Source organism: Camelina sativa, chromosome 1, assembly GCF_000633955.1.
Source record: "Camelina sativa cultivar DH55 chromosome 1, Cs, whole genome shotgun sequence".
Classification (NCBI taxonomy): domain Eukaryota; kingdom Viridiplantae; phylum Streptophyta; class Magnoliopsida; order Brassicales; family Brassicaceae; genus Camelina; species Camelina sativa.
The window spans coordinates 1032487-1046457 of NC_025685.1; the positions used below are offsets into that span (position 1 = coordinate 1032487).

The 13971-nt window shown below is 35.4% G+C and overlaps 3 protein-coding genes across 5 annotated transcripts in view; 2 read left to right on the plus strand and 1 right to left on the minus strand.

Moving 5' to 3' along the window:
• LOC104789836 (LOB domain-containing protein 20-like) lies at nt 3023–4424 on the plus strand. The gene is made up of 2 exons (XM_010515502.2): nt 3023–3587; nt 3872–4424. Exons 1-2 carry the CDS (start codon nt 3168–3170, stop codon nt 4283–4285), a joined length of 834 nt encoding a protein of 277 aa, XP_010513804.1. The 5' UTR covers nt 3023–3167; the 3' UTR covers nt 4286–4424.
• On the minus strand, nt 4755–8838 carry LOC104789875 (probable inactive leucine-rich repeat receptor-like protein kinase At3g03770). 2 transcript variants are annotated; one of them, XM_010515634.2, is made up of 10 exons: nt 8474–8838; nt 8301–8387; nt 6726–8118; nt 6513–6646; nt 6159–6399; nt 5859–6064; nt 5737–5780; nt 5438–5549; nt 5037–5355; nt 4755–4949 (listed from the first exon to the last, which is right to left on the minus strand). In XM_010515634.2, exons 3-10 carry the CDS (start codon nt 8065–8067, stop codon nt 4927–4929), a joined length of 2421 nt encoding a protein of 806 aa, XP_010513936.1. In that variant the 5' UTR covers nt 8068–8118; nt 8301–8387; nt 8474–8838; the 3' UTR covers nt 4755–4926. The 2 variants fall into 2 exon arrangements, with proteins under 2 accessions (XP_010513936.1, XP_010513859.1); XM_010515557.2 differs by having other exon boundaries at nt 8298–8387.
• The window catches only part of LOC104790012 (uncharacterized protein At3g03773), a 2984-nt gene continuing 947 nt past the window's right edge, over nt 11935–13971 (plus strand). Inside the window, exons 1-5 of one of the 2 annotated variants that reach the window (XM_010515737.2) lie at nt 11936–12078; nt 12561–12741; nt 13271–13427; nt 13710–13738; nt 13829–13871. In XM_010515737.2, coding sequence (XP_010514039.1) covers nt 12074–12078; nt 12561–12741; nt 13271–13427; nt 13710–13738; nt 13829–13871 — 415 coding nt within the window. In that variant the 5' untranslated portion in view covers nt 11936–12073. Of the gene's footprint in view, nt 12079–12560; nt 12742–13270; nt 13428–13709; nt 13739–13828; nt 13872–13971 lie in introns of both variants that reach the window. The other variant, XM_010515802.2, reaches the window with a different exon arrangement.

Here is a 13971-nt window from a genome sequence, read left to right on the forward strand (position 1 = left end):
TACTATAAAAACGTTTATATCCCCTGCTGCTAACAAAATTAAAAAAAAAAACTCAATAATTAAGAATCTGCTGATTAGGAGTAAGAAACTAAGAATAGGAGAAACTTATGTTTACCTTTCCCACTCTAATCAAGCAACTTAAACTAGAAGAGAAGCCTTAACATCGGTGCCATGTAGTCATAGCTTGCCAAAGCAATGAAAACGGATAGTATAAAGATTGACCATTGGTAGTATCCACCGACGGGTGAAGCCGTCAAGGTGTCGCTGGCTTTGAATTTCCGATCCCGATTCCTTTGGCCAGCGAGTAATCATTGATTGTGAAGCTGTGAGCCGTGAGCATGATCTGTTTATGTTTTGCGAGACGGAGAGACAAGTTGCCATCGTCAGACGTCAGTAGTAGACAGTGGTGACTTATATCAACATAAGACCAGAGCCTCGGTCTGAACCAGAGTATTTGCTTTCTTCATTGATTGACGAGAAACGAACGACGCCGCTTCGTCTAAAGAACAAATGGGCCGCGTGAATAAAGAAGTAAGGCCCGTTTAGCCCCAATGGATCCAACGTTCGACTCCAACGGCTACTACGGCTACTACGGTCAATCCCTCACCTAACAACAGCAAAAGCAAAAGCAAAAGCAAGCCAGCTTCACTTCAAGACAAAACGAGAGAGGAAGCTGCGTCTGTAATTGCCGTGTCTCAGGGTAAGAACAATAAAGAGAAGACGGTGGCCGCGTGTCCAGACAGTACAACTAAAGCAACCATAAAGCAATCAAGAGACAAAACAATAATCGAGCTGTCTAACCAATTTGCAGCCTTAGATTCAAATTGTGTAATCGGATATCTGACATCTGTTAGGATACACTAGGGTTTACGACAGTTGTATAAATAAGCTGCTCACAGCATTGTAAACCTTTGAGCTGAATAATACAAAAGTTCCACATTTCAGAAGTTATCCTATCCTGCTTTCAGTGACGCCATTTTCTTTGATTCCGTGGACACTCTCTTAATTCAAAAACTTTAAGCATCGTACGTATTTGCATACGTATAATTTATAGAAACCCCAATACCCTAAAACGGTCGCTTTAGGAAAGTTATGAACGCGCTTTTATTCATGAAAAATAAAAGTGCCAACTATGACTGAGAATCTATTTTTAGATTCTGAAAAATCTATCACTAAATATATTTCTCTCATTTAAATCTATCACTAAAATCCATATTTCTTTTTTTGGTTTCCATTTGAGCTTAAAGATTCCATACATTTAAGCAAAGTTCAAACAATAATATAGTTTTAGTTTTAGCATATACTTTTTTAACGCTAGTTAGCATGCCACTATGTATGAACGAACATTAACATATGTTACTCTATTTGTTCACTGCAGATGATGCTTATTTGGGTAATAAAAAGGTATTATAAGTAATGAAATATACTCTGAATTTCATGAAGAAAAAAAAACTATTGTAAAAATGACAAAAAGTAAGAAAAAAAAAAGAGAAGGGAGGAATGTTGTGAAGAAAAGGAGCACGGCAGACATGAAGGTTGGTTAGCTTACAAAGAACTCCACACGAAACGGTCAACACGATTCTCGTGCCTCTCCTCTCTCAGACATTAACATTTATATATGTACTCATCTTAGCTATATCCTTATATACGATATTACGAATACTATACTTATATGGTGCTTCCTATACTATACTATTTTAATTTGTTAGTATATATTAATCATTGTAATCGTACGTGTTTAACCTTTTGAGACAACGAAACTAGCTATCTTTCTTTGTTTCACAGTTATCTTCCTTTCAATACAGATAAAGAAAAGTTAATGTGAATTTTCGTTATAGCACATGCCGTGCAACGAAGAGGAGACTAAAAAACAACTTAATGACCCCCTACTCGTGAAGAATATGGGCCTACGCCCAATACATCTTGGTTATGTTCTAGACTTAATTAACCTTCAAATGAATTCGTGTACGTACTTCGCATAATTCATATGTTGTCAATGGACAATGGCCTACGTCTCTACTTTGGTTTTCAATTTCCATACCAGAATGAGTATATTTTGGGTTATTATCACAATAATTAACTTAATTAGATATATTACTTCCCCATGTATCTCATTTTCAACAACTTCCAAAAGTTCCCCCTTTTGGAAACGTTTATAAGTGTTCGCCTTTTGTAAGCAAAAAGTATTTATAACTTAAAATATTAAATGTATTGCTAATGGGTTGAGACGCAATGTACCGTACGCATTTCAATAAGTTTGTTGGACTACTGGTTCTAACCATAACTAATATATTTTAATTATAATAAGACCTAAGAAAATAGCTTATGTACATTTAACGATATAAAGTATAAGAAATACTTATATTAGTTAATCAAACACTCTCTTTGCACGTGCGCCTCAAACCTTCTTCCCACTTATACGCTCTTTCTTGCACCTAACATTATCAACAACACACGATATACTGTATAACCTAATTTAATTACATCTTAATCCAGTATACGCTCCTTCTTCCCACTTACAAACGGTGTTACGTACATCTATACTATAAGCAATAATTACTTCATTTCCAATTTTTAATTTTGTCAACAAGGTTTCTCACGTTTTCTTGCATCTGACTAATTAAAACGTTAGTATGAGTTTTTTTTGTTTTAATCATTTATAACTCTATAAGCTTTAGTATGATTTATGAGTATTGGTTAATTAGTTAAAGTAGAATTGTGAAGGAAATTAAAAGAAAAGTAATCAAAAAGAAAAGTTATAACTTTTAAAGCTGTTAAATGCAAAAAGCCAAAAAAAAACAAAATTCATTGACCAGATTCAGTTTTGGAAATGAAATAACCAAATTTAATTTTTGGAAATTAAATCATTATTAATTATTTTATACCCCTAACAAGATTTATGTATAAGACAATATAGCTATTGTCATGAATGGTATACCAAAAAGAAAAATTGAAAATGTAGAACAAAAAAAAAAGATTACCACATTCACCTCGCGACCTCCTTCATGAAACAAACGTGGTCTCCTCCGTTTTTTCTTTTTTTTTTTTACTTATATATATCCACACATTCACACACTCATATAATCTATTGAGATAGAGATATCATCATTTATCTCTCAAGAAACTCTCATCTATACCTAATAATTAATTAATGTTTGTTTGGTGATATGGCTGATCAGCAGCGACCCCACAACACCTCAGATTCTCGCCGGAAATCACTAGCCGGAAGACGAACGTCGTCACAACAAACTCCGACGACGTCATCACTGAGTTCAGGCGGAGGATCCATTGCGGCTGCGACGACGACGGGAACAGGAACGGCGTCTCCTTGTGGGGCTTGCAAGTTCTTGAGAAGGAAGTGTGTGAGTGGATGCATATTCGCCCCACACTTCGGGTCGGACCAAGGAGCGGCTAGGTTCGCGGCTGTCCATAAAGTTTTTGGAGCGAGCAACGTGTCGAAACTGTTGCATCATATCCCGGTGAACCGTCGCCACGACGCGGTGGTTACTATCTCATATGAGGCTCAGGCTCGACTCTCTGATCCTGTCTATGGCTGCGTCTCAACCATCCTTGCTCTCCAACAACAGGTAAAACAATTACATTTTCTTTTGATTAGCCTTTTGTTATTCAGTATAGTTTGTAACGGTTGAAATCGACTACATACTAGAAAGTTTTAGATAAACATAATATAAAAGTAAAAATAAAAAACTGAGAGAAATCTATGTTATTCCCCAACCTATAAATACATTTACTTAATTCTAAATTTTTAAGAAATATTTTAAAGTTCTTTTGTTAAGTGCAAATTTATTTCCTATGCTAAGAATAATAGATGATTAAATAAAAATACTTTTGTAACCATAAAATATATTAGGTGGCCTCGCTACAGGCGGAACTATCGGTGGTGCAATCACAACTAATAAACAGTAGAGTCGCAATGGCCAACGTTATGCAACAACAAACTCATCACCAACAACAACAACAACAACAACTAGTCGTCATGCAACAACCAGAATACTCCAACAACTCCTCCGCCTCCACCACTCTCGCCGGAGCCGCCATGAACAGCTTCACCGTGGCCGCAGAGGCAGCAGACGTCAGCTATGACGTCATGGCTCCGACTAACTTAGAACATTCATTGCCGCCAATGCCACCGCATCAGCAAAGTAGAGGAGATCAGCATCATGAGGATGAGGAAGAGAGCGGTGCTGATTTTTCGGTGGCTGTTGGATCTACGGCGGTTGCTTCCGAGGTTATATTTCCGGCGGAGGGTTTTCACCGGAGATGAATATATTTACCTAGATTCGTCTTTGATTTATATGATCTATCTCCTTTTTAATAATGTTAAGAACGAGAAGAGAATAATATACCATGTAGAGATGTCGTGAGATATTTTGAATGAGATAGTTACTAGTTAATTTACATCATCATAGGGGTAAAACTAATTGATTTTTACAATGCGTGCGTTAATACATGTTAGTATGAGCTGATCATTCCCAATGTAATCGCAAAGAAAGACCACTCTCATGTAAGAAGAAACAACACAGATTTGGTTATTCTCTACATCATGACCAAATCTGTGTTGCCAAATCTTATTTTGCATGAAAGAAACTAACGTCACAAAGAACTTTTTTTATTGAAAGAAAGATTAGAAATTGGAATTTTTATCGCAAGAAAGATTATGAATATTGCAAAGGACCTGTACTATGAATTGTGGCAGGGGAGACGATACTCTTTCGTTTACCAATGAGTCATGATGATCGTCATGAATTCTAACTATTATTAACTGTTTTGATCGTTTCCAACAAATAAAAAAAGAAGATAATAAACACCAACCACAACAACATAAAATTACAATTAAAAAGGTTATGATTCCAAAAGGGTAGTGTGAACAAACACAACCGAGACCAAACAAAAACTCTTGTCTCTCTACCTCTCATGTTCTTCACATCCTGCAATTTACAGCCACATATAAAGTCTCAGACCAATAAAACTTATTTCAATCTCAAAAGGCGGTGAGACGTTGAATTCCAAATTACCTGAATCTCGAGGAGATTCGAGTGTTGTTAGGTGTAAACGAGAGGGAGGAGGAAGAGTGGAAGCAGCTGGAGCTGGAGAAGGCGAACCGCGGATGCTAGGAGGATTGCTGTTTTGTAGCCAACCTTCTTGAACTTGAGAAGCAAACTGAAGATTCCACAAGACATCTTCAATGGAAGGACGTTCTGAAGGATCTTTAAGGAGACACCTTACACATATCTCCATCATTGTCTTCAGTGATTGGTCTGAGCAAGCTCTATGGACCGTTGGATCAACGATGCTCCTACGCGCTCCATCATCCGCTACAATGCTCGCTTGTAACTACAATGAAAAACACAGTTTATAAAGTAGATGATCACGGTTTCGCTTCTAGCTATATATATATATATCGAATGCCATTTACCTGCTCTTTTAGAACATCGACTTGACCCTTTGCTCTCAGTGGTCTTCCAACTATAAGTTCTAGCAATATCACTCCAAAGTCATATATATCGATTTTATCTTCGTCTTTGATGCTGATCAGAAACAGAGGATTAAACCATAGAAACAGAGGATTGAACCATAGAAACAGAGGATTAGACCATATAAACCATAGAAACAGAGTATTAAACCACATAAACAGAGGATTAGACCGTATAAACCATAGAAACAGAGGATTAAACCATATAACCATAGAAACAGAGTGAAGAAGACTCTACACACCTTAGAGTGCCTTTGGGACCGCTTCGAGATCCTACTTGCCCTATCTTAAAAATGAAAGCAAAAGAGGTTCAAAAATAAGATTCAAGAAACAAAAAGATTCAAAATCTGTGACATCATTTTACCTTTCCAAAACCTTCCACAAGTAATGGAAGGTTATAGCTACTGATTTTGGCTGCGAGGTTATTGTCAAGCAAAATGTCTGTTATTTTCAGGTTGTTTTCATAAACACCAGGCACAATACCAGTATGCAAGAACTGGATCCCTTTCGCTACACCTATGGCTACGCTTATGCGTTGTTCCCAAGTAAGCAATCTTCCCATATGCCCATCTAAACATAGCAAGACAAGAGAATATCAGGTGAAGTTAACAAAAGCATATTGTGTATCGTATGTATGTTCTTGGGACAAGTTTCAATGTTGTACCAGAAATCCAGGTCCTGAGTTCTCCATTTGGGACATACTCAAAGACAAAAAACATTCTGCTGACAGTTGAATCATCCAAGTAGCACTCGAAGCAGTGCCCAAGCACACTAACCAAGTGACGGTGCCTCAGTTTTGCGATTAACTCAATGTGATGCATCAAGTTTTGGGTGCTGCAACTTTTCTTCATTTTCAAACATCTAATTGCCACAAAGGATCCATCTTTCAACCTCCCTCTATAAATCTGAAAAGAATGATGAAAATACAAAAAATAAGAAGCACAAAGATCTTGTTTTATTCAACTGTACTACAAAACATGGAAGCAAAAGAAAGCTTGTTATAGCTTCATTGCCTTACCTGTCCTTGAGAGCCTTCACCCATGAAAGCAGATGATTCAAAGTTATTTGTCGCATACTCGAGCTCTTCCAGTGAGAATGTCCTGTAAGCTGGAAGACCGAGCCCTCCTAGCTTCATTGTTTGAGATATATACCCTTCAAAGTGTTGTAGCACACAACATAAGTAATCAATAAAAATCAAATTCTATGTAAAATGTGTGACAAGTTCTCTTACTTGCATCTGATAGTAGTTTTGATGTGTACCCCATTGAAGCATTCTCTCTGATCAATCTTGGAGAAGCTTTCGTCACTGTTCTCTTAGCCTTTAATCTCTTAAGTACCACAAATAAGGCACCGGCGAGGAGAATAACCCCTAGAATGCTTGCGGTTACGCCTAAAGCAATACCCACTTTGGAAACTTTGTTCCTCCTCTGCGGTAGGATTCCAACAGCAAGAGCTTCATTGCTACAAAATGAAACTGGACGTTGATCTTCACTCGTGGTAGCCAAACAGTTGCCTGCATAGACAACATCTCTGCTAGTGCCGGAACTCGGTTTAAGGCAAGTAGGCAAACTTCCGGTAAGAAGATTTGATGACATATCAACAACCATCAGCTGTGAGTTGCAAGAAAGATTAGTTGAAAGCCTCCCGGTGAGTTTGTTGTGTGAGATGTTCAAGTAAGTTATGGCGGGAAGAGACATCAAAGAAGTTGGTAATGGACCGACGAATGTATTGAAGGAAAGATCCAAATGTTGAAGCTGATACAAAGAGCTAACTTCTTGAGCTGAAACTGCAGATCTAAACTTGTTCTTGCTGAGTATAAGAGTAACCAACTTGTTACTTAACCGAGGAAACAACGGTCCAAAAGAGTTTCCTTCAAGATCAAGCACTTGAAGGTTTGTCAAATGGCTTAAATCAGGTAAATCTCCATTAAAGCGGTTATTAGCTAAAGCAAGAACTCTAAGACCTGACAAGCCACTCAGTGAAGAAGGCAGTGAGCCATTAAACACGTTGTTTCTCAAGCTCAACACAGCTAAACTCGGCAAAGAACCAATCCAATCTGGTAACTCACCAGAAAACATATTCTCATCGAGTATAAGCGTCTGAAGACTAGCAAGCGACGAGAGCTGATGAGGGATTGGTCCAAAGAGGAAATTAGAACTCACATTGAGAATCTCCAATGAGGACAAACGGTTGATTTTCTGAGGTAACCAACCCCATAAGCCGAGGGAGACAAACGTGAGAACTTTAACATCAGGGAGCTTAACAAGAGTAGTAACAAAAGAGTTGATTGAGAAACTCTTTGGTAACATATGAGTCCCGTTGTCTCCTATAATGTGAAGCTGCGTTACACTATCTTCATAACAAACAACGGTTAGTGAAGGGCTTGGCTCAGAATTGCAGAAATCAGTAAAGTTGTTCCAGCTGCTTAACACTTTGGGATAGTAGAGAAGCTGTTGCAGCCTCAAGAGGGTTTGAGATTGAGATGACTGAAGCTGTGTAGAACCATCAATAGAAGCTAAAAGAAGAACCAGAAGCAGTAATGGCATGCCACAGAAGACTTTCTCCATAGCCATAAAACACACACACACAACTACTTAAGTAGTAAACATCAGCATCATGAAAACCTGCAAAGAGAGAGACACATTCAATTCAAGAATTCAGAATTCAGAACAACGTCCACTCACAAGATCTGATACTTTTTTTAGAAACCAATCTTCAAAGTGAAGAGGTAATTTATTAAGTGAGTAGAAAAAGAAAAAAACATTTTTGCATGTGAAATTCCAGAAAAACAGGACGAACTCACCACCTGGGTTACAGAATCTCCTCTTGAAGACACCTTGCAAGAAGAGAAGATGACTTTTGAACACAAAGAGATTTTAAAATTTTTATTTTCCTGGAAAACAAAAAAGTAGTTTCATCATTAGAAAAAAGAAAATGAGAAATGAGAAACAAATCGTTTCCTTTGAGATGAAGAAATACCTCTGCAAACTTATCAAGGAACTGTGATACGAATATTGATTTTTATTATAAGGAAAAGGTAACAACTTGGTTTTAAAGAAGAAAGTGTGAAAATTTCCCAAGAAAATCTTGAAAATTCCTCAAGGAGCTTTTAATAAAAAAAAAAACATTCAAGATTCCTTCACGAGTGATTATGAATTATAGTTTATAAGGATAAAAACAGAGGATACTCAGGAAACAATATTAACCCAACAATATAATAAAATAAAAAGACAAGAAACAAAAATTTCTGCAAAATCAATGTAAAAACATTTTAGCAACCATACGATTTAGTAAACTGTCAGTGGCTAACGACAGAGAGTTTGGTCCTCCTCTCTATCACGAGGGGAAGACAACGATCAATTCTTTTTAAAAAAATATATTTTTTAAAAAAGAAAGAAACAAAATAGAAATAGAATTTTTGTTCAATAATAATCTTGAAAGTGTTCACATGCATTATTACAAAATTATTTTTAAAAAGGGTTTGGCCGACAATTTTTTCTGATCTTTTTTATTTGTTTTGGTACTCTCACTATTTTATACAGTACACAAATTTTAAATAATTTTCTCAGCATAACGTCCAAAAAAAAATTGGAAAACCTCAGCATTAAATATGTTCATATTATATTATCGCTTTCGAAAAAATAGGGACCAAAGAGAAACCCACTCGAGCCAAAGCTGTGGCCAAGAAAAAAGTAAAAAGACAAAAGTAAAAAGACCCAAAAAAAAAAATAAGATGAAAAGTAAAGATAAGAGATAATATTCCTTAGGGCTTAGGGGTATGGTCTACTAAATAGTAAATACTACGAGTCGAGGCAAACAAGTCTTTATTAGTTTAACTTAAATCTGATATATTTTGTAAGGGAAAAGTTTCTCTATGAATACCAATGGGCTATCAGCTATGGTAGGGTTAAACCAAGAATCAAGACTAAGTAAACAAACCGAGTAACTAAATCTGTGTAATTTCAATTTTGTTTTGAATCTTTCATCATGAAGATATAATTGGAAACAAAGAAATCAAACTAAACATAATAAGTACAACAGCTACAAAGGATTTTTATCAAAACTAGGCTTAAAAGTGAGTTAAAAACCAAACCGATCGAAAAATAAAAAGAAAGTGAAAGTTGTGGCACACACTGTAACGTAATCTTTTTCGCACGATGGCATCTCCATCAGAAAGGTCACATCAGACTTTTAAAGTGACACATGTGGGTTCCAGTCTTCTCTTCCCTTAACAAATTTGAAGAAAACAATAATACAACAAATTAGCTCACATATGATACAGAATAACATGCTAGTTTAGTATTTACATTAATCCTTGTTGTTTCTATCTGAAAATCTAGGAATGAAATTTTTAAACTAAAACCATATACAGTATATGTATTTTTCATTTTGAGGAAACACTATTTTTTACAACTTACAATATTTTAGAATTTGTAACTAAAGCATGATGTCTTAATCTCTTGACTACTCACGTCACGTGCCAAGAGAGATTCTACATATCTTGTAGTTTTTTATGATTTATAATTGGAGGTATAAGAAAACAAGTAAAGCAAATACTTACAAACATAAGACAACAAAATTTTGTGAGATTTTAGTCCACCTAGTTTTATATATAGATATTTTTCGGTTAGATTTTTCTGTGCATCGTATTCGAATAATGTTACAAATTCAGATTTCTTATGGCTTCTTCATTTTGTGAGGTTCATTCTTTGGCTAGTTTCTTTTTTGTTTCTATTGGTTACATGTCTCAATTGTCAATGTCGTATTCAATAATGATTCATGGTTTAAATAAAAATAGAAATTGCTGGTGCAGCTTACAATCGACCAGCCAACTTTAGAGTTTACGAAATAGAATTGTGGTTGTTTCAATTCTAATTTTCTCAATAAAAAAAATATTGATCTTTAATTTGGTAGAAGAAAAGAAAATTAAAAACTATTATAACATCTTATCAAATTTTATCTGGAAAAATAGAAGTAATTAATATGGGTTTATAACTTTATATCTAATACTATTTCATCTATTTTAATGTTCTGCTTTATCACATACAGTATATATAGATATTAAATTAAAATGATTTGTACTGATATATACTAATATACTTATTACATTAATTAAGACGTATGTTAATGTGTGTATGTGTGTGTCATTTTCGCCTAGCGGTGTGTAATAAAGATGGTTTGTTCAGCATTGTTCTTCCTGTTAGGTGAGTCGTAATTGTGAAGTGAATATCTGCTAAGTTATTAACCGCATCCTCAAACTAATTGATTTTAGGACACATTAGGAATATCTTAATATGTACAATTCGAACAATCATAAACCAGAAAAACAAATTATCTTGTGACAGTTATTTATTTTACTTATTTGTTGTCACTTTACTCTAATGCAAAGTGATTTACGTACACACCATATTAGAACTTGAGAAGAAGAAAAAACTCATAATTCATAAATATATCTATCACGTCATTATATATGTAAGTGTTGCAAAATAGCATGTGTCATCATTGATCTATGATCTGTAAACATAAAACAAACTATGACACATGTTGCATCTTTCATTTCATTTATCTCTGTATGTGTCCTTTCTGCTCTTCTTTTACTTTAGTTGTAGCTTAAATTATTATTGCAAAATGCCAAATGGGGAAATGACATCACTTGTTGTGACTTGTGCGCAGTGTTTGTAAGAGTTATTCTTGTTTATATATATTCGTGATTTCTCAATAATTTTCGAGGGTTTATATATATGAACTAGAGTAGCTAGGGGTAAATGTAGTTTTTACCTTTACCTCTCTATCCTGTCCACGAATCTTTNTTTTTTTTTTTTTTTTTTTTTTTTGAATAAAAATTGGCAAACTGCATATTTCACTACTCGAACTCGACACCTATGAAGTACTAAGCATATACTTCACCACTGTACTAAAAATGTCCACGAATCTTACCCTATAAGTACTAGCCAAAAGCTTGTCCCTCAATATGAAGGAGAAGTATATAAACTATAGAACTGAAGCCTCTAGCAGCCTATCACAGCTTTGAAATTCTAACGGATCTAAAACAATTGTTAATTTTGATACTCCATAGTTAGAAGAGAGAGATATATAATCCATCATCACAAGAGAAAGTAATTAACAAATATGTAGTACTAGTCATTGCAATTTTAAAAGAGATTTCCCAATCTAAAACAAGCAAGAGTGACGCATGCATCACGTTTAGCATGAAAAGGACCTGAATCAAAAGTCCACCAAAAACATTCTCTCCAAATTTACTTTTAAGGTTGTCATATCTTTTCTTTTTGGGGCAACAAATCTCTAATTGTGGCCAAATTGAGATATTTTCAAGAGTTTTTATCGTTTTTGAATAAATTCGTGAGTATAAGGGTCTATATGAAATACTCTAAAACTATTGGGGCCAAATGTAAATTTTACTTCTTTACCTTCTTCACTCCAGAAACCCCTAAGACGATCGTTTCAAGTTTCCAACTTTTTTTTTTCCTCTTCAAATCGATCGCCGTTTCCTCCATACTCCGTCCACCGTTCACACTTCCGGCGCCGTTGCCTATCCAAAATCTACACTTGTCTTAAAACATGAGGTATCTGCTCGATTTCTAGGGTTTTTTTAGATTTACTCAAGAAATTATCAGTATCCTTTGGTGTATGTTTGCTTAATCCACAAATAGGTTTCGATTGATGTATGATCTAAGTTTGAACCCTGCGTCACATTTTCTCTAACTATACTATAGAAAAGCCCTTACCTTTAAGTTAATTTACTAAAGGGTTTTTCATTAGTTATAGGAAGTTGTGTTCTTTGAGATGATGAGAGAGTTGTTTGCACAGATCTTATAACTTTTTTGGATAATGCTTAGAATATATGAAAGCAATTGACTTTTGTTTTACTTGTGATTTTCAATATTGAAAATCTCTGCTCTGTGCTAGAAAATTTCATCATATGATGTAATAAGTTAGTTGTAATCTTCACTTATGGTTGTGTGATTGGGGTGGTATGTTGCACAAAAGGACCTCTGAGTAGAGTAAGGCAATATCATGTAACTGTTTTGTATTACCTTGTGTCCAGTCGTAATCCGGAGGTTCTTTGGGCTCAGCGTTCTGATAAGGTTTACCTAACCGTTGCCTTACCTGATGCGAAGGACCTTTCAGTCAAGTGTGAGCCTCAGGGTCTATTCAGTTTCTCTGCTCTTGGTGCCCTAGGCGAGCGCTTTGAATTCAGCTTGGAGTTATATGGGAAGATTCTGCCAGTAAGTGCCATTTCTTCCTTTAATTGATAAGAACTGGCAGCAAGCAACTGTAAAGTATCAAGTGTAAAGTTATCATTGCATCTATAAATCGATAAATTCAGCTAGTCTTTAACAAGACACATTTGAATCCCTTGTCCTGCAACAACGTTTATCTAATCAGTCCTTTAGTCCTTAAGCAAGACAATTTTTTCTCCTTGGTTAAAGCAACATTTAAAATTTCAAATTCGGCCTCGAAAGAAGTGGAAGTTGTTGTATTCCGAGGGATTATAATGTGTTTTGCAAAAGACTAATTAGATATTTATCGATTTAGAGATTGAATGGGCCGAATGGCTACATTGTTTTCAACGCCTTGTGACTCTCTGTTTTTTATTTATGTTATTTTGGGTTTTGTTGCTACAAACACTATGGAAGTAACGAAAAATTAGAATTCAATGCATCTTTTGTGTCAATATTTTTCTCATGGTTTGTGGTCTAAGCTTTTATCAGACAACTCTCATAACGTCCTATGCTGTGTATATGTATGATGCAGGAATATCGGAAGAATGTAGGGCTTAGGAACATCATATTTTCAATTCAAAAAGAAGAGAAAAGTTGGTGGACACGACTGCTGAAATCAGAAGAGAAACCCGCACCTTATATCAAAGTCGATTGGAATAAATGGTGCGATGAGGATGAGGAGGTCAACTGTAAGTCGTAAAAAAACTTATGTTGCAAGCCTAAGTTCTCTTTTCAGTTCAAGTTTCTAGGGGATAATCCAAAATCTTCTTATGTTTACCTTCCAAGGACTAGGATTTCACCTTTTTTGGATGTACCCTCACCCAACCTGCCATATCTCTTGTTCTTTGCATATAACATATGTTGATGTTGTCTAATCTCGTTTGAAAAGGCGTAGGAAAATCACAAATACTCTGATCTCTTTCATCATAAGTTGTTTCTAACGATAGACTCTACTGCTTCTTCTGTTTCAGCTGAAACGGCCTCTGATGATGAGAGTGCAGTGAGTTTTTTCTCATAATTGCTTATTTCTTCCCATTGCATTTTAGTAAAAGCCACCGTGTTTGATTAGTTTCCCTCTTTATTTTCATAGTTTGTTGATCAAGATGAAAGCAGTGATGATGATGGATTGCTCTGTAAGTTTCAACATTCTTTGATCTTCTTAACGCAATGATATATAGCATTTCAAAAATTATAGATAGAGACTAAGTGAAGATTGATAGAATATTGTGCTCA